At 32.0% G+C, this 19434-nt stretch overlaps 1 protein-coding gene across 2 annotated transcripts in view; it reads right to left on the bottom strand.

The window, feature by feature from the left end:
• Positions 1–19434, bottom strand: part of LOC138314366 (diuretic hormone receptor-like) — a 104826-nt gene that overhangs the window by 14459 nt on the left and 70933 nt on the right. Inside the window, exons 6-9 of one of the 2 annotated variants that reach the window (XM_069254669.1) lie at positions 13181–13296; positions 9504–9604; positions 2705–2831; positions 1880–2036 (exon numbers count right to left, since the gene is read on the bottom strand). In XM_069254669.1, the coding sequence (XP_069110770.1) occupies positions 1880–2036; positions 2705–2831; positions 9504–9604; positions 13181–13296 (501 nt within the window). Of the gene's footprint in view, positions 1–1879; positions 2037–2704; positions 2832–6225; positions 6384–9503; positions 9605–13180; positions 13297–19434 lie in introns of those variants that run through there. The other variant, XM_069254668.1, reaches the window with a different exon arrangement.

Below are 19434 nucleotides of genomic sequence, written 5' to 3'. Positions count from 1 at the left end.
AAAAAAATTGAAAATCTATTTTTGTGTTAATTAGACACGTTTAAATATTGTCGATAGGTTTCGTTTTTACCCTATTGGAGGTGAAATATCCTTTAATATGGATTTACAGACAAAATAAAATTGAAGTTATATATAAGTGGCGTATTTTAACTATTTGGAGCAAAATGTTGTTGATGCAATTTCATTTATTGTACTCTCAAGAAAATGTTTGCTGCTTTAAATTCTGCACGGAAATCAAACGACGACAAATGTATAAACAGGAAAGTTATTCACAAAGTAAATACCTATTAACTTTGATTTAATTTGTTTCCTTGATATTATCCATAAAGTAAAGAACGTCGATGAGCATGAGTGGCAAGCACACCTATCCGTAATGGACAAAATTGATAACAACGAACTCGGTTAATGTCTTTTTGTTTGTCCCACCATAAAATAAAAAGGTTAACTCAGAAATCACGGTACGGTCGGTTTGTCTCGTTAATTTGCCATGAATGTCTCTTTAATTGGCATCTTAAGGTTTCCTTTCTTCCTGTTTTGCTAAATTTGGGATAATGTGGTAACTGTTGTTGTTTAAAGGTTGTTAATTAACAGCGTCCTAATGGTAAAGTGTAACAAAAAAACTTTATATGTGTTTCACACGGAACTACCGGCGAAATAAACATTTCAGATACCTTGTTTGCTGATTAAAGACAGTCTAATGACAGAGAGTAACTAATTGATATACTTTATACACGGTATTACCGGTAAAACCCATATTTAGTCGGTGCCCAGAGGAAGCAGGATAGTATATTCCTACATAACTAGAACTCTAATTGACAGTTTGATAAGTGAATAAGCGAGTTTCTCGGTGGCTGATCGATCACACGAAAAGGAGAATAGGACCAATGTCTATCAGTTTTTTTTGTATATGGGTTTTTGGATTCAGTTGAGAGCAGGGAGAGCATTGGGAACGGAGGGAATTTGTTTCAGTGTTGTACATGCAGGTAGCAATATTAGCAACTTTAAGTTTTTATAATTCAATTTTGCTTGTTACAAGCATTTTCATTGGCTTAAGAATTTACTTTATCAGTCCATAAAGGAAAAAATGGCGTCGCCGTTTGTGACGTTGCTTCTGATTGGCTGAGATGACGGCGTAATGATTTCATAGACAAAAGAGTCCCAAAATGAATTTTGAGTATTGAAGAGATTATCTTTAGTAAATTGAATTATAAGGATTAATTTGAATAATTTTTTTTTATGTTATGGAGATATAACACAAAAATCTGAGTGTACTCTCATCATAAACCGCTTCGCGGTTTATTCAGAGTACACGTAGATTTTTGTGTTATATCTCCATAACATACAAAAAATAAATTTTTTTTTTTTTTTTTTTTTGCTTCGCGGTTTATTCAGAGTACACGCAGATTTTTGAGTTATATCTCCATAACATAAAAAAAATTATTCAAGTTAATCCTTAATTGTATTTTGACCACATGACAATCTACAGAAGATATTTCTTTTTAAAATATAATATTTTGGTTTGTGTGGAGGGATTTTTACATGTAAATATTCAGATATTATATTATCACAAATGATAAAAATGAACTTAAAACCAAAAGGGTTGCATCACCACTATGTGAATCAAGCAAAAATGTTATAAGTTCCTTAATTTATTGAATTATATATATTGATCAGTCTTCTGGGAAAATGCAATTTAAGAACAAAAGTTAATGTAATCAAAAAATCTTATTGTGTTTTCAAATGTAAAGTTTTCACCAAAAATAATTTTTCATTTAGAGATTCATTGAGTTCATACAACAACGTCCATCGCCGATACGGGAGGAGTAGGGTTGAATTTGAATTTGTATTTGAAATAAGTAACTATTTGTTGAGGACTCACCCCAGCCAGTGAAGAAGAAGAGTTTAAATGGCGCCTCGGTACTAAATACTGAGACTACAATACTGTTGTGTAGGAAGAGCCCCTCGACAAACATCCAGTAGATATTGGCCAGGGCTGTATACTGGTTCAGCACTTGGAAGGTCTTACATAACCAGTCCTGCAAAACAGAAATGAGCGTGTGTATTAATGAATCAAAATAGAGTATTCAAAACTTAATCGTTGTCGAAAAAATCAGCCATTTGCAATTAATCGGTAATAAACTGTTTGTTAAAAGATAAAGTCCGATGGTAGGTCAACACTTGTAAGATAATATATTTAAAGTTATGCGTTTCCTTGTCTCCCATCATGATTATTTTACCCCTTCTCGTCCACAGTGGGTCTTATGTTTTTTTTGTGTATTCTACTTTGAGTTTAGATAAATCAAACATACTTTGATTTTTCCTAACTTTGTGTTGAATAAAGTACCTAAGACTGAAATCTGAATGAGACTGAATGAGTGATTAGTCTATGCAAAAGTCATGATAATCGGAAGAGAAAATTGAGTACGACCAGAAGTTGCGGGAATGAAAGCGTTCTCTACTTTATCGATTACACTTGTTATGCAAATCAAAACACGTTAAAATATCATGATCTGAAATGAGGTTTGATACATCATTTACTCATCTTTTACAGAATGTTTTCATTGAAAGCCTTGATTTCGACAACACATTTTTCTCAATCATGGTAATCGAAGAGATAAATTCCGTATTGTGAACAGTATACTTCTCTCTTGATGGTGTGCAGAAGCCCATTCATAACTATATTTTGAATCTAAAAGCCACTTACAACATCTTGGTAGGACGTTGGTCTCCCAGTCACAAGGGGTTCAATCATGACAATGATAACGATGAAACGGATGATGAAAGAAACGACGAGATTCTTGTGTATGGCTATACGACTGCACTGCAAAGCTCTGTGTGAAAAATAAACATGTATTTATATGAGAAATGGTACATGTATACAATATGTTGATCAGTTCATATTAGCTATTTTGTAAAATTCATACGGTTGAAGTTATTCCACAGAAACATATTACAATGGGATGTTCTAATCATATAATAGATACAACTGTTCTGTAGAGAACTTTAAATTTTACGTACATGTATAAACATATTGACAAATTGATGAAAAGAGAGAGAAACTAGTTCCATTTATTTATTTCATTTAAGATTTTATCATGTCAATCTTTCACAACTTTTCCCATCGATCTTATACAACGGATATTGCTGATGTAAGTTTTATGGACAGATTGGTATACAATCAGTGCAGTTAAGGTGCGCGGGGATAAAACGTGACGTCAGTATAAAGAGAATATACGTCATGCGTATTATAACATATCGATTAAATCGATTTGGAAACAGTAGAGTACATGAGATATATTGAAATTAGCTTCGCGATATTTTTTTGAATTGCAATGAATAACATTAATAAGGGGGTGGTATCGAAAAACAAATCATTGATTGATGATAGGCTGTTTCTTATAGTATCATTTTAAGAAAGTGAAATTGATATGGTACAGATGAAAGAAATGACTTATTTCGGCAAACTTTAATTTTATTTCTTATTATTAAGCGTTTTTAATCATTATTCGGTTTTCATTAGATGCATGTTGATAGTTCTTCAGATGTAAAAAAAATGTTTGGGTACCGTAAATTACTTTGCATGTTGAATCGTATATGCTATGGGATTTGCTCCGACATTGAATAGATACACATGCGTGTGCGAGCACCTGGTGAGGCTACAAACCGGCTTGTGATTGGTCAATTATAAACCCACTTGGTAATTGTTGTTTTAAGTTGTTGTACAATGTTTTGTTTAAACTTCAATAATATCGTTTTATGAAAAAAGATATTTTAGTTTATTTTCTTTCAAGTACATTTATATAAATATAGTAGGAGTGTTCAACTTTTTAAAGTTGACTATATATTCATTACCATTTATACATCGTCATTATCATTATTGAGAGATTATTAGAAATGACATAATTATATACATTATTATATAAATTATTATATACATTATTATATAAATTATTATATACATTATTATATAAATTATTGTATACATTATTATGTTAACTATATAATGGCTTTGTGATGCAAACTATATGAAATATGTGTGAACGGTCAACAAATGCTTATAAGGAGGTAGGGAATTCAAACACAGTGAGACGTACGAAAGACCAAGAAGTTTTCTTCTGAAAAGTAAGAAATAATGATAAAATGAAAATACAATGGTGTGTTGGATCTATAATTGCTCTGTATTTGTACAATAAAAATCATAAAAAAGCATAAACGATACTGTCTTTTTACGTTAATTGAAGTGTTTGCAAACTTATCTGCAGATATAGTAAAACATGTGGTACCAGTAACAAGGATTTATAAGTGAGAAGGATTCGTGTCTGTCTCTTTACATTACTAAACACCACGCGAGACGCTTATGAACCGGGAATAAAAACCGTTTTTCTCAACAAATACTTGTCTTATCGAGGTAAACGAAACACCATTGTAAAGTTTATTAAATTTCACGACGTTTATAACTTGCTTTAAAGACGGAATGTTTAGGGGATATGTCTTAAATTTTCGTTAAAAAAAATCGACAGCTCATGAAATGACAGCACCGCTTCAGAAAGTAAGACGGTAACCCTCGCACCCGCAAGCTACATCAAAGGCTGCGCCGGCGGATATAAGGAAATAGTCGTCGCCAACGTCACGTCAGTGCACAAACAAAAGATAAAAACCTGTATACCTTCTCATATATCCTTTTCCAGTATGTAAACATATTAAATGCTTTTCTATGTAACATTTTATATTAATACGTAAAAGAGAACATGTGCTCCAATGAAATGTTGAGTTATGAGGTACTTTACCCGAATGAAATAGGTGGGTTCAGAATTGTTCTCAATGAAATTCGGTTAATGTAATAAAACGTATGCTTTATGAGATAAGTAATTGTTTCGTCATCTTAGCAAACATAATCACATAGACGCTTGTTTCAGGTGCTGAGCGTTTTAACTTTAATTGTTTTAAGCTGTCGGAAGCATCTTTAAATGCTCCTCTGGTATACCGATAACGCCAGTAACCGTATTTATAATCTCAAAGAGTAGGGAAATTGCCATTAGAAAAAGATATAAATCATACAATTTAGAGAGTATATCAGATAAAAAATATTCAAAGTGTAACTTTCGATTTTTTTCTGGATAGTCGACAAAGTGGAAATGGAAGGCTTTATTCGTTTTTCTGCCATTTCTTATCATTATATGTAAAAAGTATAATATAAAACGCAGACATTGTAATTTAGTGAAAAACTATGCTGTAAGAAATATCAATTAAAACGAAACTTCAGCATTTATGTACGAATAATTCAACTCCTTTCTCCACTTTCGCCAGACATTATAATCATAAATATTAACCGCATTTCAGAGATACACGATACACTATGTCAGGAAACATATTGCTTTTATGATCTCCGTCGAACATAAATCATTTAGATGAACTATTTATGGAATTTTTATGACAATGCATTGAAATAAATCTGTCTGTATTAGATTGATGCATTGAAAGATATAGGCTGCGGCTTAAAAACAACTTAGTGGTATTTACGAATACAATCAAACATAATATCCGTTTATCATCATTGCTCTTTTCAAAAATTGTTTATCTGTATTTTGAATGATGTAAGACAAAATACAAGTATGTAACGAGAGAGTTAATGATTTTATTTAGCTTTATCATCAATACGTAGGCGTAGTAATGATATTGTAGTCGTCTATTGTGCATTTGTCCTTGGTTTATTAGTAATAAATTATAATTTACTTTACGTTAATTATTTTAAATTGGTAATATGGAATACTTATAATTATCTTTGAAATTTTCAGGATATATAGTTGGAAACGTTATGCTAGACCTAATATTTCATTCAAAACGTTTATTCAAATTTCGCTTTGCATGAAAGACAATAACAAACTTAAAGCTCCTTTGACAAAGGAATTTTGGGTGTATGAAATGAATTATAAGAATACCTTGAAATACAATGAAATAAAAACAATGATACTGAAAAGTCTAACTCATACAATTCAAATGAAAAATAAACAACTGATTTAAATACAAATAATTGATAATGAAAGTACATTGATAGAACTGGTCATTAAAACGAATTTCAAATTTTCAAAAATTGATTTTATTTTTCAAATTTACTAAAGAAATACTTGTTATTCAAGATATTTTAAATTAAAATAAAACCGAAAAGAAATAATAATAATGATCTTACAAGCTTTTATATAATGGCGATCGATAAGATATACTTACCTAAAATACGAGAAGATGAAAAGAGTAACGATCAGGAAGACGAGGGAAAGGATGCTGCATACGAAATATATATCTCGTACAATCATCCATAGGTGGGTATTCTGTAAAAGTAAAGGAGTCGTAAGTAGGGTACAGTAGAACATGGTTATAACAACCCGCTGGGGCCAAAGATATTACTTCGTTATAAGCATAGTTCGTTTTGCGAATATTAAGCATCACCCTTTTTTTACTTACGCTAAAAAGATTTTCGACTTAAGCTGAAAAGCTATTTATTTGCATTATCACCTTTTCGGTTAAGTTAAAACGAAGTTTTTTGACATAGCTGAAATTTAGTTTTGACTTAAGCTTCTAGGAACATTCACATGGACTGACTACGTTATGATCATTCGTTATAAGCGTGTTCACTATAAACGTGTTTGCTGCTATATTATATGTGCCGTGATTTTTAATATGATATTCGACACCATAAGGTTACAGGTATCAATATTTTGAGTATTTACAATACTTATAATGCATAGGTTTTAATTTTATGAATTTCTCATATATGTTTTCATCTAACCAAACATAAAGCATAAAAACAAAACTATTACAGTTCATAAATTCTGTGTTGTCTTTTACGGATTGCCACACCTTAATTCATTAAAACTAATAGTTTTTAATAGATAACAGAAGACACATTAGAATTTCAAAAGTGTCGTCTAGTTAAGGCACATATAACTTTGAGATTAACCGGCTTGTTTTGTGTGTTATTGTCCCCATTTATTTTTCCAAGAACTTTCTGAATAATATAAGAAGAATAAAAATGATATAAAACTAAGGAATATTCACCAAAAATGTTGTTTTTTACTAGGGTATATAGGATATATTTACAACGAGTAAGGCTGATTCGTTTCATGCAATCAAGTTTATTTATACGTAAGCGTACGGTGTCCTGGATGAATACCGTCTATTTTAACAATTGCTTGATAATATATAGGCCTTTAAAGGTGATCAGTGATGTGCATAGCGAACTGGGAGTTTAAAGGGGAAGTTCGGGATAGCTGTCGTTTGTCTTCAACATGTATTTGTCAATGCAAAAGTACGCGTTGCCTCGGAGAATGTAACCTATCGAATTAATGCATCTTAGTGTCTTGCAGGATAAATACTGGGACAATTAATGTAATATAAAACGTCATCTTTTGATAAAGATATAAGATGATAGTTCCACAGCAGATTAACACAGAAGAACAATGAGGTGGTGGAGATCAAAAGATGAAACATTAACAAGAGAAGAAAATGCGGTGTTTAAATAACAATGCATGACATCTCTGCAAATAATGATTAATTTAACTTTCATGAAAAGGATGCGTTGATCCTTTGTAGATTCGGTCAAATGAGCATACATACAAAATCAACATATTCCAACATTACAAGTTTTGGTTAAATTTGTAGTCGATTTATTTTGTTTTTCAACTTTATTTTTAACGCTGTAGCGTTCCTTTGATATTTTGCTGCTTTGTTTTTTTTATAAGGAATGATAATTCTTTTGACTATATATATATTTGTCAAACATATGCTTAATAGATAGTCATCAATAAGTCTTTTTTTCCTTTTAAACAAAAATTTTGACTCTGGTTATAAATAGAGGATCAGCCAATTTACCTAAACTGGAACCCAAAGTGACTAATTATCAACTCATTAATCAATCACTCTCACTATCACACATGTTGATTGCCCTGAGATCAGCATTTCAAGTGTTTCGTTAATCCTTCGTCGACAACAAATTAAAGCAAATGCCAGAAACGACATCACGACATAGATATTTTTGGCTTCTCATAGCTGTCTTTAAATTTGCTATTAACGTTGATTACTCCTTGAATTCATTCATTTGTATGTGTGTATGGCTAATTTGCGAAGACATTAATCTCAACTAACGTTATTAGTGTGATAATGCCGTAGTAGCCGTGTGTGCTTTAATTAATAGTATAAGCTGATATCCAGATAGAGAGTGGTTTAATCAAATCTTTATTTTAATTAACAATTACAAACACTTTGATAATTATATAATTATTTTGATGCTCTAATATATGATTGACCTTTGAAGCATTATCTATTTAATTGAAAATCAATTACTCTTCGCTGACTTTGATAATTAAACGAAAACATTAACCATTTAGGCCATGGGCTAGGAGGGTCCCACATGCACCCCCCCCCCCCAAACCTCCGAACCAATATTTTTCTTAACCCTTATGACCCACTGATCACAAATCAAAATGTTAACATTGCATAAGTTGGGATGAACTGCCGGTTAGGACGTCATCAAGATGGCCGCTATCTCGAATTTCACTAAAAAATGAAAAATAGTCATAATTTTGACTATTATAATCATAAATATTAACCGCATTTCAGAGATACACGATACACTATGTCAGGAAACATATTGCTTTTATGATCTCCGTCGAACATAAATCATTTAGATGAACTATTTATGGAATTTTTATGACAATGCATTGAAATAAATCTGTCTGTATTAGATTGATGCATTGAAAGATATAGGCTGCGGCTTAAAAACAACCTAGTGGTATTTACGAATACAATCAAACATAATATCCGTTTATCATCATTGCTCTTTTCAAAAATTGTTTATCTGTATTTTGAATGATGTAAGACAAAATACAAGTATGTAACGAGAGAGTTAATGAATTTATTTAGCTTTATCATCAAAACGTAGGCGTAGTAATGATATTGTAGTCGTCTATTGTGCATTTGTCCTTGGTTTATTAGTAATAAATTATAATTTATACTTTACATTAATTATTTTTGAATTGGTAATATGGAATACTTATAATTATCTTTGAAATTTTCAGGATATATAGTTGGAAACGTTATGCTAGACCTAATATTTCATTCAAAACGTTTATTCAAATTTCGCTTTGCATGAAAGACAATAACAAACTTAAAGCTCCTTTGACAAAGGGAATTTTGGGTGTATAAAATGAATTATAAGAATACTTTGAAATACAATGAAATTAAAAACAATGATACTGAAAAGTCTAACTCATACAATTCCAATGAAAAATAAACAACTGATTTAAATACAAATAATTGATAATGAAAGTACATTGATAGAACTGGACATTAAAACGAATTTCAAATTTTCAACAATTGATTTTATTTTTCAAATTTACTAAAGAAATACTTGTTATTCAAGATATTTTAAATTAAAATAAAACCGAAAAGAAATAATAGTAATGATCGTACAGGCTTTTATATAATGGCGATCGATAAGATATACTTACCTAAAATACGAGAAGATGAAAAGAGTAACGATCAGGAAGACGAGGGAAAGGATGCTGCATACGAAATATATATCTCGTACAATCATCCATAGGTGGGTATTCTGTAAAAGTAAAGGAGTCGTAAGTAGGGTACAGTAGAACATGGTTATAACAACCCGCTGGGGCCAAAGATATTACTTCGTTATAAGCATAGTTCGTTTTGCGAATATTAAGCATCACCCTTTTTTTACTTACGCTAAAAAGATTTTCGACTTAAGCTGAAAAGCTATTTATTTGCATTATCACCTTTTCGGTTAAGTTAAAACGAAGTTTTTTGACATAGCTGAAATTTATTTTTGACTTAATCTTCTAGGAACATTCACATGGACTGACTACGTTATGATCATTAATTCGTTATAAGCGTGTTCACTATAAACGTGTTTGCTATATTTTATGTGCCGTAATTTTATACTCATGAATCAAGAGGAGCTTTTAATACGACACCATAAGGTTACAGGTATCAATATTTTGAGATTTACATTACTTATAATGCATAGGTTTTAATTTTATGAAGTGACTTTCTCATATATGTTTTCATCTAACCAAACATAAAGCATAAAAACAAAACTATTACAGTTCATAAATTCTGTGTTGTCTTTTACGGATTGCCACACCTTAATTCATTAAAACTAATAGTTTTTAATAGATAACAGAAGACACATAAGAATTTCAAAAGTGTCGTCTAGTTAAGGCACATATAACTTTGAGATTAACCGGCTTGTTTTGTGTGATATTGTCCCTATTTATTTTTCCAAAAAATTTCTGAATAATATTAGAAGAAGAAAAATGATATAAAACTAAGGAATATTCACCAAAAATGTTGTTTTTTACTAGGGTATATAGGATATATTTACAATGTGTAAGGCTGATTCGTTTCATGCAATCAAGTTTATTTATACGTAAGCGTACGGTGTCCTGGATGAATACCGTCTATTTTAACAATTGCTTGATAATATATAGGCCTTTAAAGGTGATCAGTGATGTGCATAGCACACTGTGAGTTTAAAGGGGAAGTTCGGGATAGCTGTCGTTTGTCTTCAACATGTATTTGTCAATGCAAAAGTACGCGTTGCCTCGGAGAATGTAACCTATCGAATTAATGCATCTTAGTGTCTTGCAGGATAAATACTGGGACAATTAATGTAATATAAAACGTCATCTTTTGATAAAGATATAAGATGATAGTTCCACAGCAGATTAACACAGAAGAACAATGAGGTGGTGGAGATCAAAAGATGAAACATTAACAAGAGAAGAAAATGCGGTGTTTAAATAACAATGCATGACATCTCTGCAAATAATGATTAATTTAACTTTCATGAAAAGGATGCGTTGATCCTTTGTAGATTCGGTCAAATGAGCATACATACAAAATCAACATATTCCAACATTACAAGTTTTGGTTAAATTTGTAGTCGATTTATTTTGTTTTTCAACTTTATTTTTAACGCTGTAGCGTTCCTTTGATATTTTGCTGCTTTGTTTTTTTTATAAGGAATGATAATTCTTTTGACTATATATATATTTGTCAAACATATGCTTAATAGATAGTCATCAATAAGTCTTTTTTTCCTTTTAAACAAAAAAATTTGACACTGGTTATAAATAGAGGATCAGCCAATTTACCTAAACTGGAACCCAAAGTGACTAATTATCAACTCATTAATCAATCACTCTCACTATCACACATGTTGATTGCCCTGAGATCAGCATTTCAAGTGTTTCGTTAATCCTTCGTCGACAACAAATTAAAGCAAATGCCAGAAACGACATCACGACATAGATATTTTTGGCTTCTCATAGCTGTCTTTAAATTTGCTATTAACGTTGATTACTCCTTGAATTCATTCATTTGTATGTGTGTATGGCTAATTTGCGAAGACATTAATCTCAACTAACGTTATTAGTGTGATAATGCCGTAGTAGCCGTGTGTGCTTTGATTAATAGTATAAGCTGATATCCAGATAGAGAGTGGTTTAATCAAATCTTTATTTTAATTAACAATTAAAAACACTTTGATAATTATATAATTATTTTGATGATCTAATATATGATTGACCTTTGAAGCATTATCTATTTAATTGAAAATCAATTACTCTTCGCTGACTTTGATAATTAAACGAAAACATTAACCATTCCATTTCTTCAAGAAAATCATGTGCAGCATTGCATCAGGGAAAGATAAGCTTTGATATGGCGTAACGTGTAGTATTGCAATTGTTCTTTCATGTGAAGATAGGACGCGTTGCAATGCTATTGACTTGGATTGAAATGCATTTAATGCATAACGATAGCTGCACATCTTCGCATTTGTAATAGGTTTATTAATTGATAAAGAAAACAAGATAGTGTCCATATTAAGATGTCATACAATGAATTAGGTCGACAGAAAATTTGATTTTATCTTTTATATTTCAGCTGATGCTGCAAGTCATATAATGCTATTTGAGACATTGCCAAGCTTATCAACTCATCGATTAGATGTGAAGAGAATTATGCAATAGCATGCCCTTAACCACTAAATTTTGACAGAGATAAAGGCGTTTACTAAGGGGCCTATTTATATGTTATACTAGACAACCGAATGGATATATGCTCACATTGTCTGGAAACAGTATGCATTATCACGACTATTTCAAGTCTTTGAACCTTTAAATCTCTACATCTCGCAAAAAATATCACCATACATGGGATCATTACTGCATACACAGTTTTCAATAAACATCGCTATGAATAATGTTAAGACATAAAACTATCCAAGAAGTAGCCACATATCGTAAGAGGAACTATTGATTTGGAACAGCAGACGGAAAAGTGTAGATACAGGCGCCCAAAATAATGACCATGGATAACAATATCATAATTGCATGAATATACCTATCTTGAAACCAGATGCTTGATTAATCAAATATTTTTTTTCGAGTTAATTAACAGAACGGTATATTAACGCAGTGCGAGTTTATTCTGCTTAACTGATGGTGAAGAAGACGTAATGTGTGAGTTTCTTCCGTATTGTAAGTCTCTTCTGCTAGAATGGCAGTGACGCAAACCTAATGCTTAAAATCGTGTTATGATTGCTTCACAAATAGAACAAAGTAGTGTCGATATAAGCAAACTCAGAAGACGGAAATGAGACGGATTATCCATTTATTCCGAAATTATATATGTCATCCGAAGATTAAGGTCCTTGATTTAATCATCTTTAGTACCATATAGTAAGTTATTGGTAGGGTGCGGGGATGTGAAATATAATCTCAGTGATTACTTCCTGTACACAAATAATAGTTTTTTCTTGCTTAACCGGATCACATTACTGCGGACGTATATAAATAATTATATAACTAATATTTAAATTTCTAGAAACATTGTCATTAATTGTGCATTTGAAGACTAAATGCTTCAATGCAAATGACATGTTACGGAGTAAACAGTTATTCCCAGTTGTATATTTAACTTATTTTGAAATAGGAAAATATTATTTTTTTGTAGTCAGAAACAATGCAGAATCTTAAATACGAAGGGTCAATATCTGGTTTTATTGAAAAGGTTGAGACCACATTTACAGTACAGCTCTCGCAGATTTTATAATGCCCACTAGCCCGTCATGGGTACGTCTAAGAAAGGATAACCATCATACCTGATCCACTTCTTCGGTGGCCTGTATAGTCTTGTAGTATTCCACACATTGAGTATAATTTGGGGTCTCCTCCCACAAACCCGTGGTGTTGCAGTATCGAGTGGCCAAAATATTGTCTAACAAAAAGAAGAAAAAACATAAATGTTACATTACAGATCAATGAGTAAACGTAACAGTTAAAATGAAAATGAAAATAAAGGGAAAAAGTAAAACGAAAGAAAGAAAATAGAAAAGAAAAGCAAGAAAAAAAGAAGAACAAGAGGATATTGTAACGATGAATACGATGGTTATAATTATGATGATGATGATGATGATGATAATGATGATGATGAGGACAATGATGATGATGATAATGATGATGATGATATGATGATGATGATGATGATGATGATGATGATGATGATGATGATGATGATGAATAATTTTGATGATGATAATGAAGGTGATGATGACGATGATGATGTTGATAATGATGATAAGGAGGAGGAAGAGGAGGAGGAGGAGGCATGATGATGATAATGATGATGATGATGATGATGATGATGATGATGATGATGATGGTGATAATTTTGATGATGATAATGAAGGTGATGATGACGACGATGATGTTGATAATGATGATGATGATGATGATGATGATGATGATAGATGACGACGAGATGATAATGATGATGATGAGGACAATGATGGATGATATGATGATGATGATGATGATGATGATGATGATGATGGATGATGGTGATGATGACGACGATGATGTTGATAATGATGATGATGATGATGATGATGATGATGATGATGATGATGATGATGATGATGATGATGATGATGATGATGATGATGATAATGATGACGACGACGATGATGTTGATGAAGAATATGATGATGATGATGATGCTGATGATGATGATGATGATGATGATGATGATGTTGATGATGATGATGTAGCTTAATACCGCCTGAAAATCAGTCATTGTTTTGACAATATATTGTAGTTATTCTATTCGATGGTTTATCATTCAAAAATGAAACATTTTGTAGAAACATTTAAGTGTTAACGACATGAATTAAGAACAAAATCGAGATTAATGCTTAGACTTAAAATTGAAATCCACTCTCAAAGGAATTACTTAGGAAAATTAATTTCACGCAATAAGAATTTCGATGAAACAGAACACACATTGTTATTACGAAACATAATTAAATGTAATATGAATTTCATTTTAATCAATCGCAATGAAAAAAAAAAACGTCTTACATAATGTATGACCACTCAGATGATCAAAATTGAAAATATATTATACAGTTTAAAATAAGACAATGAAATGCAGTATTTAAGGCATATCGACAAGCATCGAAGATACAGCTAAAGGCAAGGAAAATGGAAGCAATATGCACTGAAAGAGTTCATATTATATATGCTGACTCTCTATGTCTCCCACAACAATCTTGCAGAGCAATGTTTTAGTATGTATCAATTATTCTAAGGATCAACTCGTGACATTATACATCTTTGATACTTTGGAAGATCGACATTCCTGATGGAATGGCATTGCTTTTATCACAATATATATTATCATCCATTTGCTTCGTTGTATCTTAAAGCAATCTCAAAATGCATGCAATTCAGATCACATTAACATTTTATCTCGATAAACGGAACATTACTCTATTTATTCTGATGACAGTGGACAAACGTTGTGCTGTAACTGTCAATGCTTACCAATGTTGTTTTACATAAAAAAGGAAATTGAAATCAGATTTAATAGGACATCTTACATAGACAAAAGTGATTCCATTACTTGGATAAAAATTAAGGAAAGATGCCTACAATTGATTTGATATCCAGCTAAAGTAATGAGGGCAAAGTTACCTATTGATAAGAATCAAACAAAGAATTCTTTTAAAGAGATGATTAAGTCAAACGATTCGGAAGGAAAAGTAATTTAGAGTTGCGCAAAACAATATATATATATATACATAGAAATTGCCGAGGCGTAGGTTTTTCTGTTTAAGCGTATTAGTGATTCTGAAAAACTGTTCAAAATCTTTTCTAAAATACAACATGTGTTTTCACCATGAGTTTTATGTATACCGATTTATGTTTTTATTTATGTTTACATAGATTAAAATATGTTTGACTCCTGATATGAAGCTTTTAAGCACCCTAGCAATCACGAATTTCACTTAAGATATGTTTCTTTATATCAATAAAGAACAAAATAGTATTTCTAAAAATATTTACTGATGTCTGTTATATCAAGAAAGTAAACGTTTAGCGTCAAATCGGAAACTTTGGGTCATCACAGGTTTTGGCATTGTCATTTAACCAGAATAAGCTGATTATTAGTCTGACCGGAAGTCAGCAATTTGAGGAAGAATAACCTTTTTTTAGTGTCTGAATAGGATGACATTATTGTACCGGAAGCTTTAGTTACAAAATGTAGTATAGCGACATAAATAACACCGTACCGTAAGTCACATCCGGTGAAGGGACATAATTGACTGTGAGAGGCCAAACTATTTCTGGTTAGAATCTCTACAACTAGCACACTTAATTACAACAATGCTGTACATGTGCGTGTAATATCTTATGTATATTGAAGTGTTTTATTAGCTCGTATTTGACATATTTTGAGATCTAGCTGACAATATTACTCCAATGAAACCTTGTAAGGTGAGTGGAGTGTTTATTGTGACAATGTTATCTACTATAATGAGTTCCGAGTTTGTTTACGTTGTAATCAAAATGGATCTCGCACGTGGAAAGAAGGTATGGATTTATCCATTACTTTTTATTCAACTGTTTAGATCTATAAATCTGTATTTGAGAAAACATTGAACGCAATAACCATATATTCTTATGACATGGCCTCAGGTTACATGTAAATATGTCTGGGGTATATCGTACAATAGATCTAGAGCCGGTCAGGTGTTAGTTGTTACACCTTGAAGAGCGAGCGTTCGACTGATTGCACGTGTGTGTGGTTCACGCGCTTTATATAGGGGTCGGTACCTATTGTTGTATCCAAGCAGAGTTAAAACAAAATGGCGACTGCCCGTCCTTAGAAACGCAAGGGGTTGTCTCAGAAATGAATTTTGAAAATTGATTTTTTTTTTTAAATCTCAAATATATACTTTTTAACTTGCATTGTCAGCTTTAAGGACAGACATCGTAATAAATGAATGTTTTTATGTCTAGGAGGAACTGCAATATTTCTTTCACTACGACCTTATTTGATTCGATCTATAGAATTCTTTACAGCAATTCCCAAGAGAGGGGATATTTCGTATTCATTCATTTTGTATTTAAGACAATGAAATTTGCGTTCGTTTGCTTATAGCATCATTTATTTCTGCATAACCTTCAGACATTCTGGTTACTCCGAGCTTACTGAAGTATCAATGAGTTACGTTGCAGTCTATTTGATTCCCATTTAATATTGAATGTTGCCAAGGTCACACTAATATAGTAAACCTGTTTTGGGATTCTAAAGTTTAATAAAGGAGCTGATCAAGTTAGTCAGATTACAATATAATTGTTTACTTTGATTTGTGATTCTTAGTTATTAGAAACTTAATCCTCCTCGGGGTAAACACATGCATTGTGTCTCGATGTGCCAGATAAGTTGCAGTGGATGAGCACAGAAAGGTCATCACTAGTAGAACCGAAGAAGACAGCAAGATCATATGCATGCTTTTTTGATGCAGGAACAAACAAGTTTGCAACTCATTTTCTTGAAATCCTCATATAGATTCACCAATGAAGAAACATATCATCCGGGTAGTATAATAAATCCAGGCACTTAATCAAACCAAAACAAAGAGGCAATGGGAAATTAGCAACACGATTTAGGGGCGGCCATGAAATTATTCGACTACATTTGGATATGGTTGACAATTCAATGTCTTTGTGTAAGCCGGGGTAAGGTTGAAGATTGCATTATGAAGGGTTACGTGTTTTGGTTCCTGCATATCTTAACAGTAGCAACTTGTTTCCAGGTAATCAAATGACTCTACATGATTCGTCGAACATATCCCCACATAATGTACTTATGTTCAACAGAAGAACAATACAGCATATAAATATGTCCTTTATGAAAGCAGTAATTCACAGAAAATATCATGAAGGACAAGAATGGTGCGATCAGGCGACAAATTCATACCCCATTCTCATACAGGAATCGCGTCTCTCAGACGGCAACTTTTTGTAGAAGACAGCACATAACCAAATGTTACTTGCGACTTAACATAGACAGCCTACCACAGATGTCGTCAGCAGAAATCGATTGTCACTTGACTCAAGCTTATAAAACCGCCGTAAAGTTAATCCCTTTAGATAGAGGAAATGCGTTTTAATGTTCAGAATACCAGGAAAGCAACATTTTTATAACCGAGGTGTGTCATGAGAGGAAATACTCGAGCGGGGGTTTGATGTAGTTTCAATATTATACATGAAGTCATGAGGCGTATATGGGGATATCGAGATAACGAGATAAATATGTTACTTCCCAGTTGAACCTAGTTTACACGAACTCTAATAATTTCAGATTATGCTATGTTCGATATCGATTTGTTCAATTAAGTCATATTTTTCATACAGGTATACAAATGTACTTAACTAGGTAATTCGGAGAACTCAGTATTTGACCACAAGCTCTTCGAATGTGAGACAATACAGTTTCGGAAACGATCTCTATGCCTTTAAACTGATGATTTGCATGTTTGGCTATTTGCCAGGTGATCAGTAAGAATATTTGTTTATTTTGTTATCTTTTGATTTTTGTTAAAGGCCCACTACCTTTCCGGAGCAAAATTTAAAGGTTTCTTAAAAACATTAATAACAAAAGAAAATCAGAAAATATATCGATGGCTTAAGATGAGGTAACAGCACCAAACATATGCAAGATTTCCTGTCTAATGTACGATAACAGTGGAGATTCATTTCGCTGTTTTGCCGTCTGGCGCAGTAATAGTCAACTACCGCGCGGCATTTAGGACGACGGCGGAAACATAAAACGACCCGCGTTATGAAATTAACATTTTTTTATCTAATTAAACGCATTATAGGAGTAAACGTAGTTAATAACTTCTGCGACTCTACAGAATTATTGATCTCGTTTCACATTCCTATTTTAAAAATTAAAAATCGTTTCGGAAAGGTAGTGGCCCTTTAACTCTAAAATGCTATTTGATTACTTAATTTCAAGAACTGTTGAGAAATAATATATACAGACACATGCTATGTTTACGTAGGAAAAAAACGGCTGTCAACTGATGCATATTAAATTACCTTTCGCCTACATTTCGTATGAGTAAGAGACCCATCCCCAAATCCATGCCCATCCTCAAATTCTATTATATACTTATGAACGCCAGCCTTACTATGCTATCAAGTTGGTATTTAATGCATAGATAGCTGTAACATTAAACGCTATCTTTTGTCTTTTTAAAATTTAGTAAAATAATCTGGCTTACATAACTTGAAGCAAAGTATACAAGATTGGTTGGAAATATGAAATTATAAATACTTTATTTTCTTCATCACAATTCTTGATACGATTAAGTCAGATAAGCTTTGTAAGGAACTATGCCATATTCAGATATTTAGAAAACAAGACATCATATATCAATATATTATGTTTAAACGTTTGTCAAATTGTATAGTACTACCGTTGATGTTTCGTGTTTGGCTCATATGATCATATTTAGCCGCTGATGATATAAATCGTATGAACTAGTAAAGCCGCTGATGATATAAATCGTATGAACTAGTAAAGACATCTTAAATGAAAAAAAATATTACCAATAATCAAATAAAGAAAAAAAAGTTACGAAAAAACCCAACAACAAACATATGCGAGACACTATACACATTTAGTTCAAACTGAAAGACTATTATGATTTGGTGGAGAAAAAAATCACAGAACAAATTTCAACATCATTCCCCAATAAAAGCGAGAATATCATAATGAAGTTGCGATATCGATCAAACAATATTGTCACCTTATATATTGTATATTCAATTATTAAATTCATTTTTGATATCACTATTTCTGCTGTCCTTTAACTCTCTGGTACTTTCTGTGTCACTGATTTGCATGCTGTTACCTGTGATCAATGTCTTTCTTGACACACGATTCATACATCTTTATAATTTCGTTGCAATTAACAAACAATTAACTAATAATAACCTCTTATGTTAATTTACACGTTGACGGTAACGCAATTCCAACGTCTCTTTAAAAGGAATG

This window comes from Argopecten irradians, chromosome 2 (genome assembly GCF_041381155.1).
Source record: "Argopecten irradians isolate NY chromosome 2, Ai_NY, whole genome shotgun sequence".
In the NCBI taxonomy this organism is placed as follows: domain Eukaryota; kingdom Metazoa; phylum Mollusca; class Bivalvia; order Pectinida; family Pectinidae; genus Argopecten; species Argopecten irradians.
The sequence above is the reverse complement of the archived record's forward strand: the minus strand, read 5'-3'. Positions and strand labels throughout refer to the sequence as shown.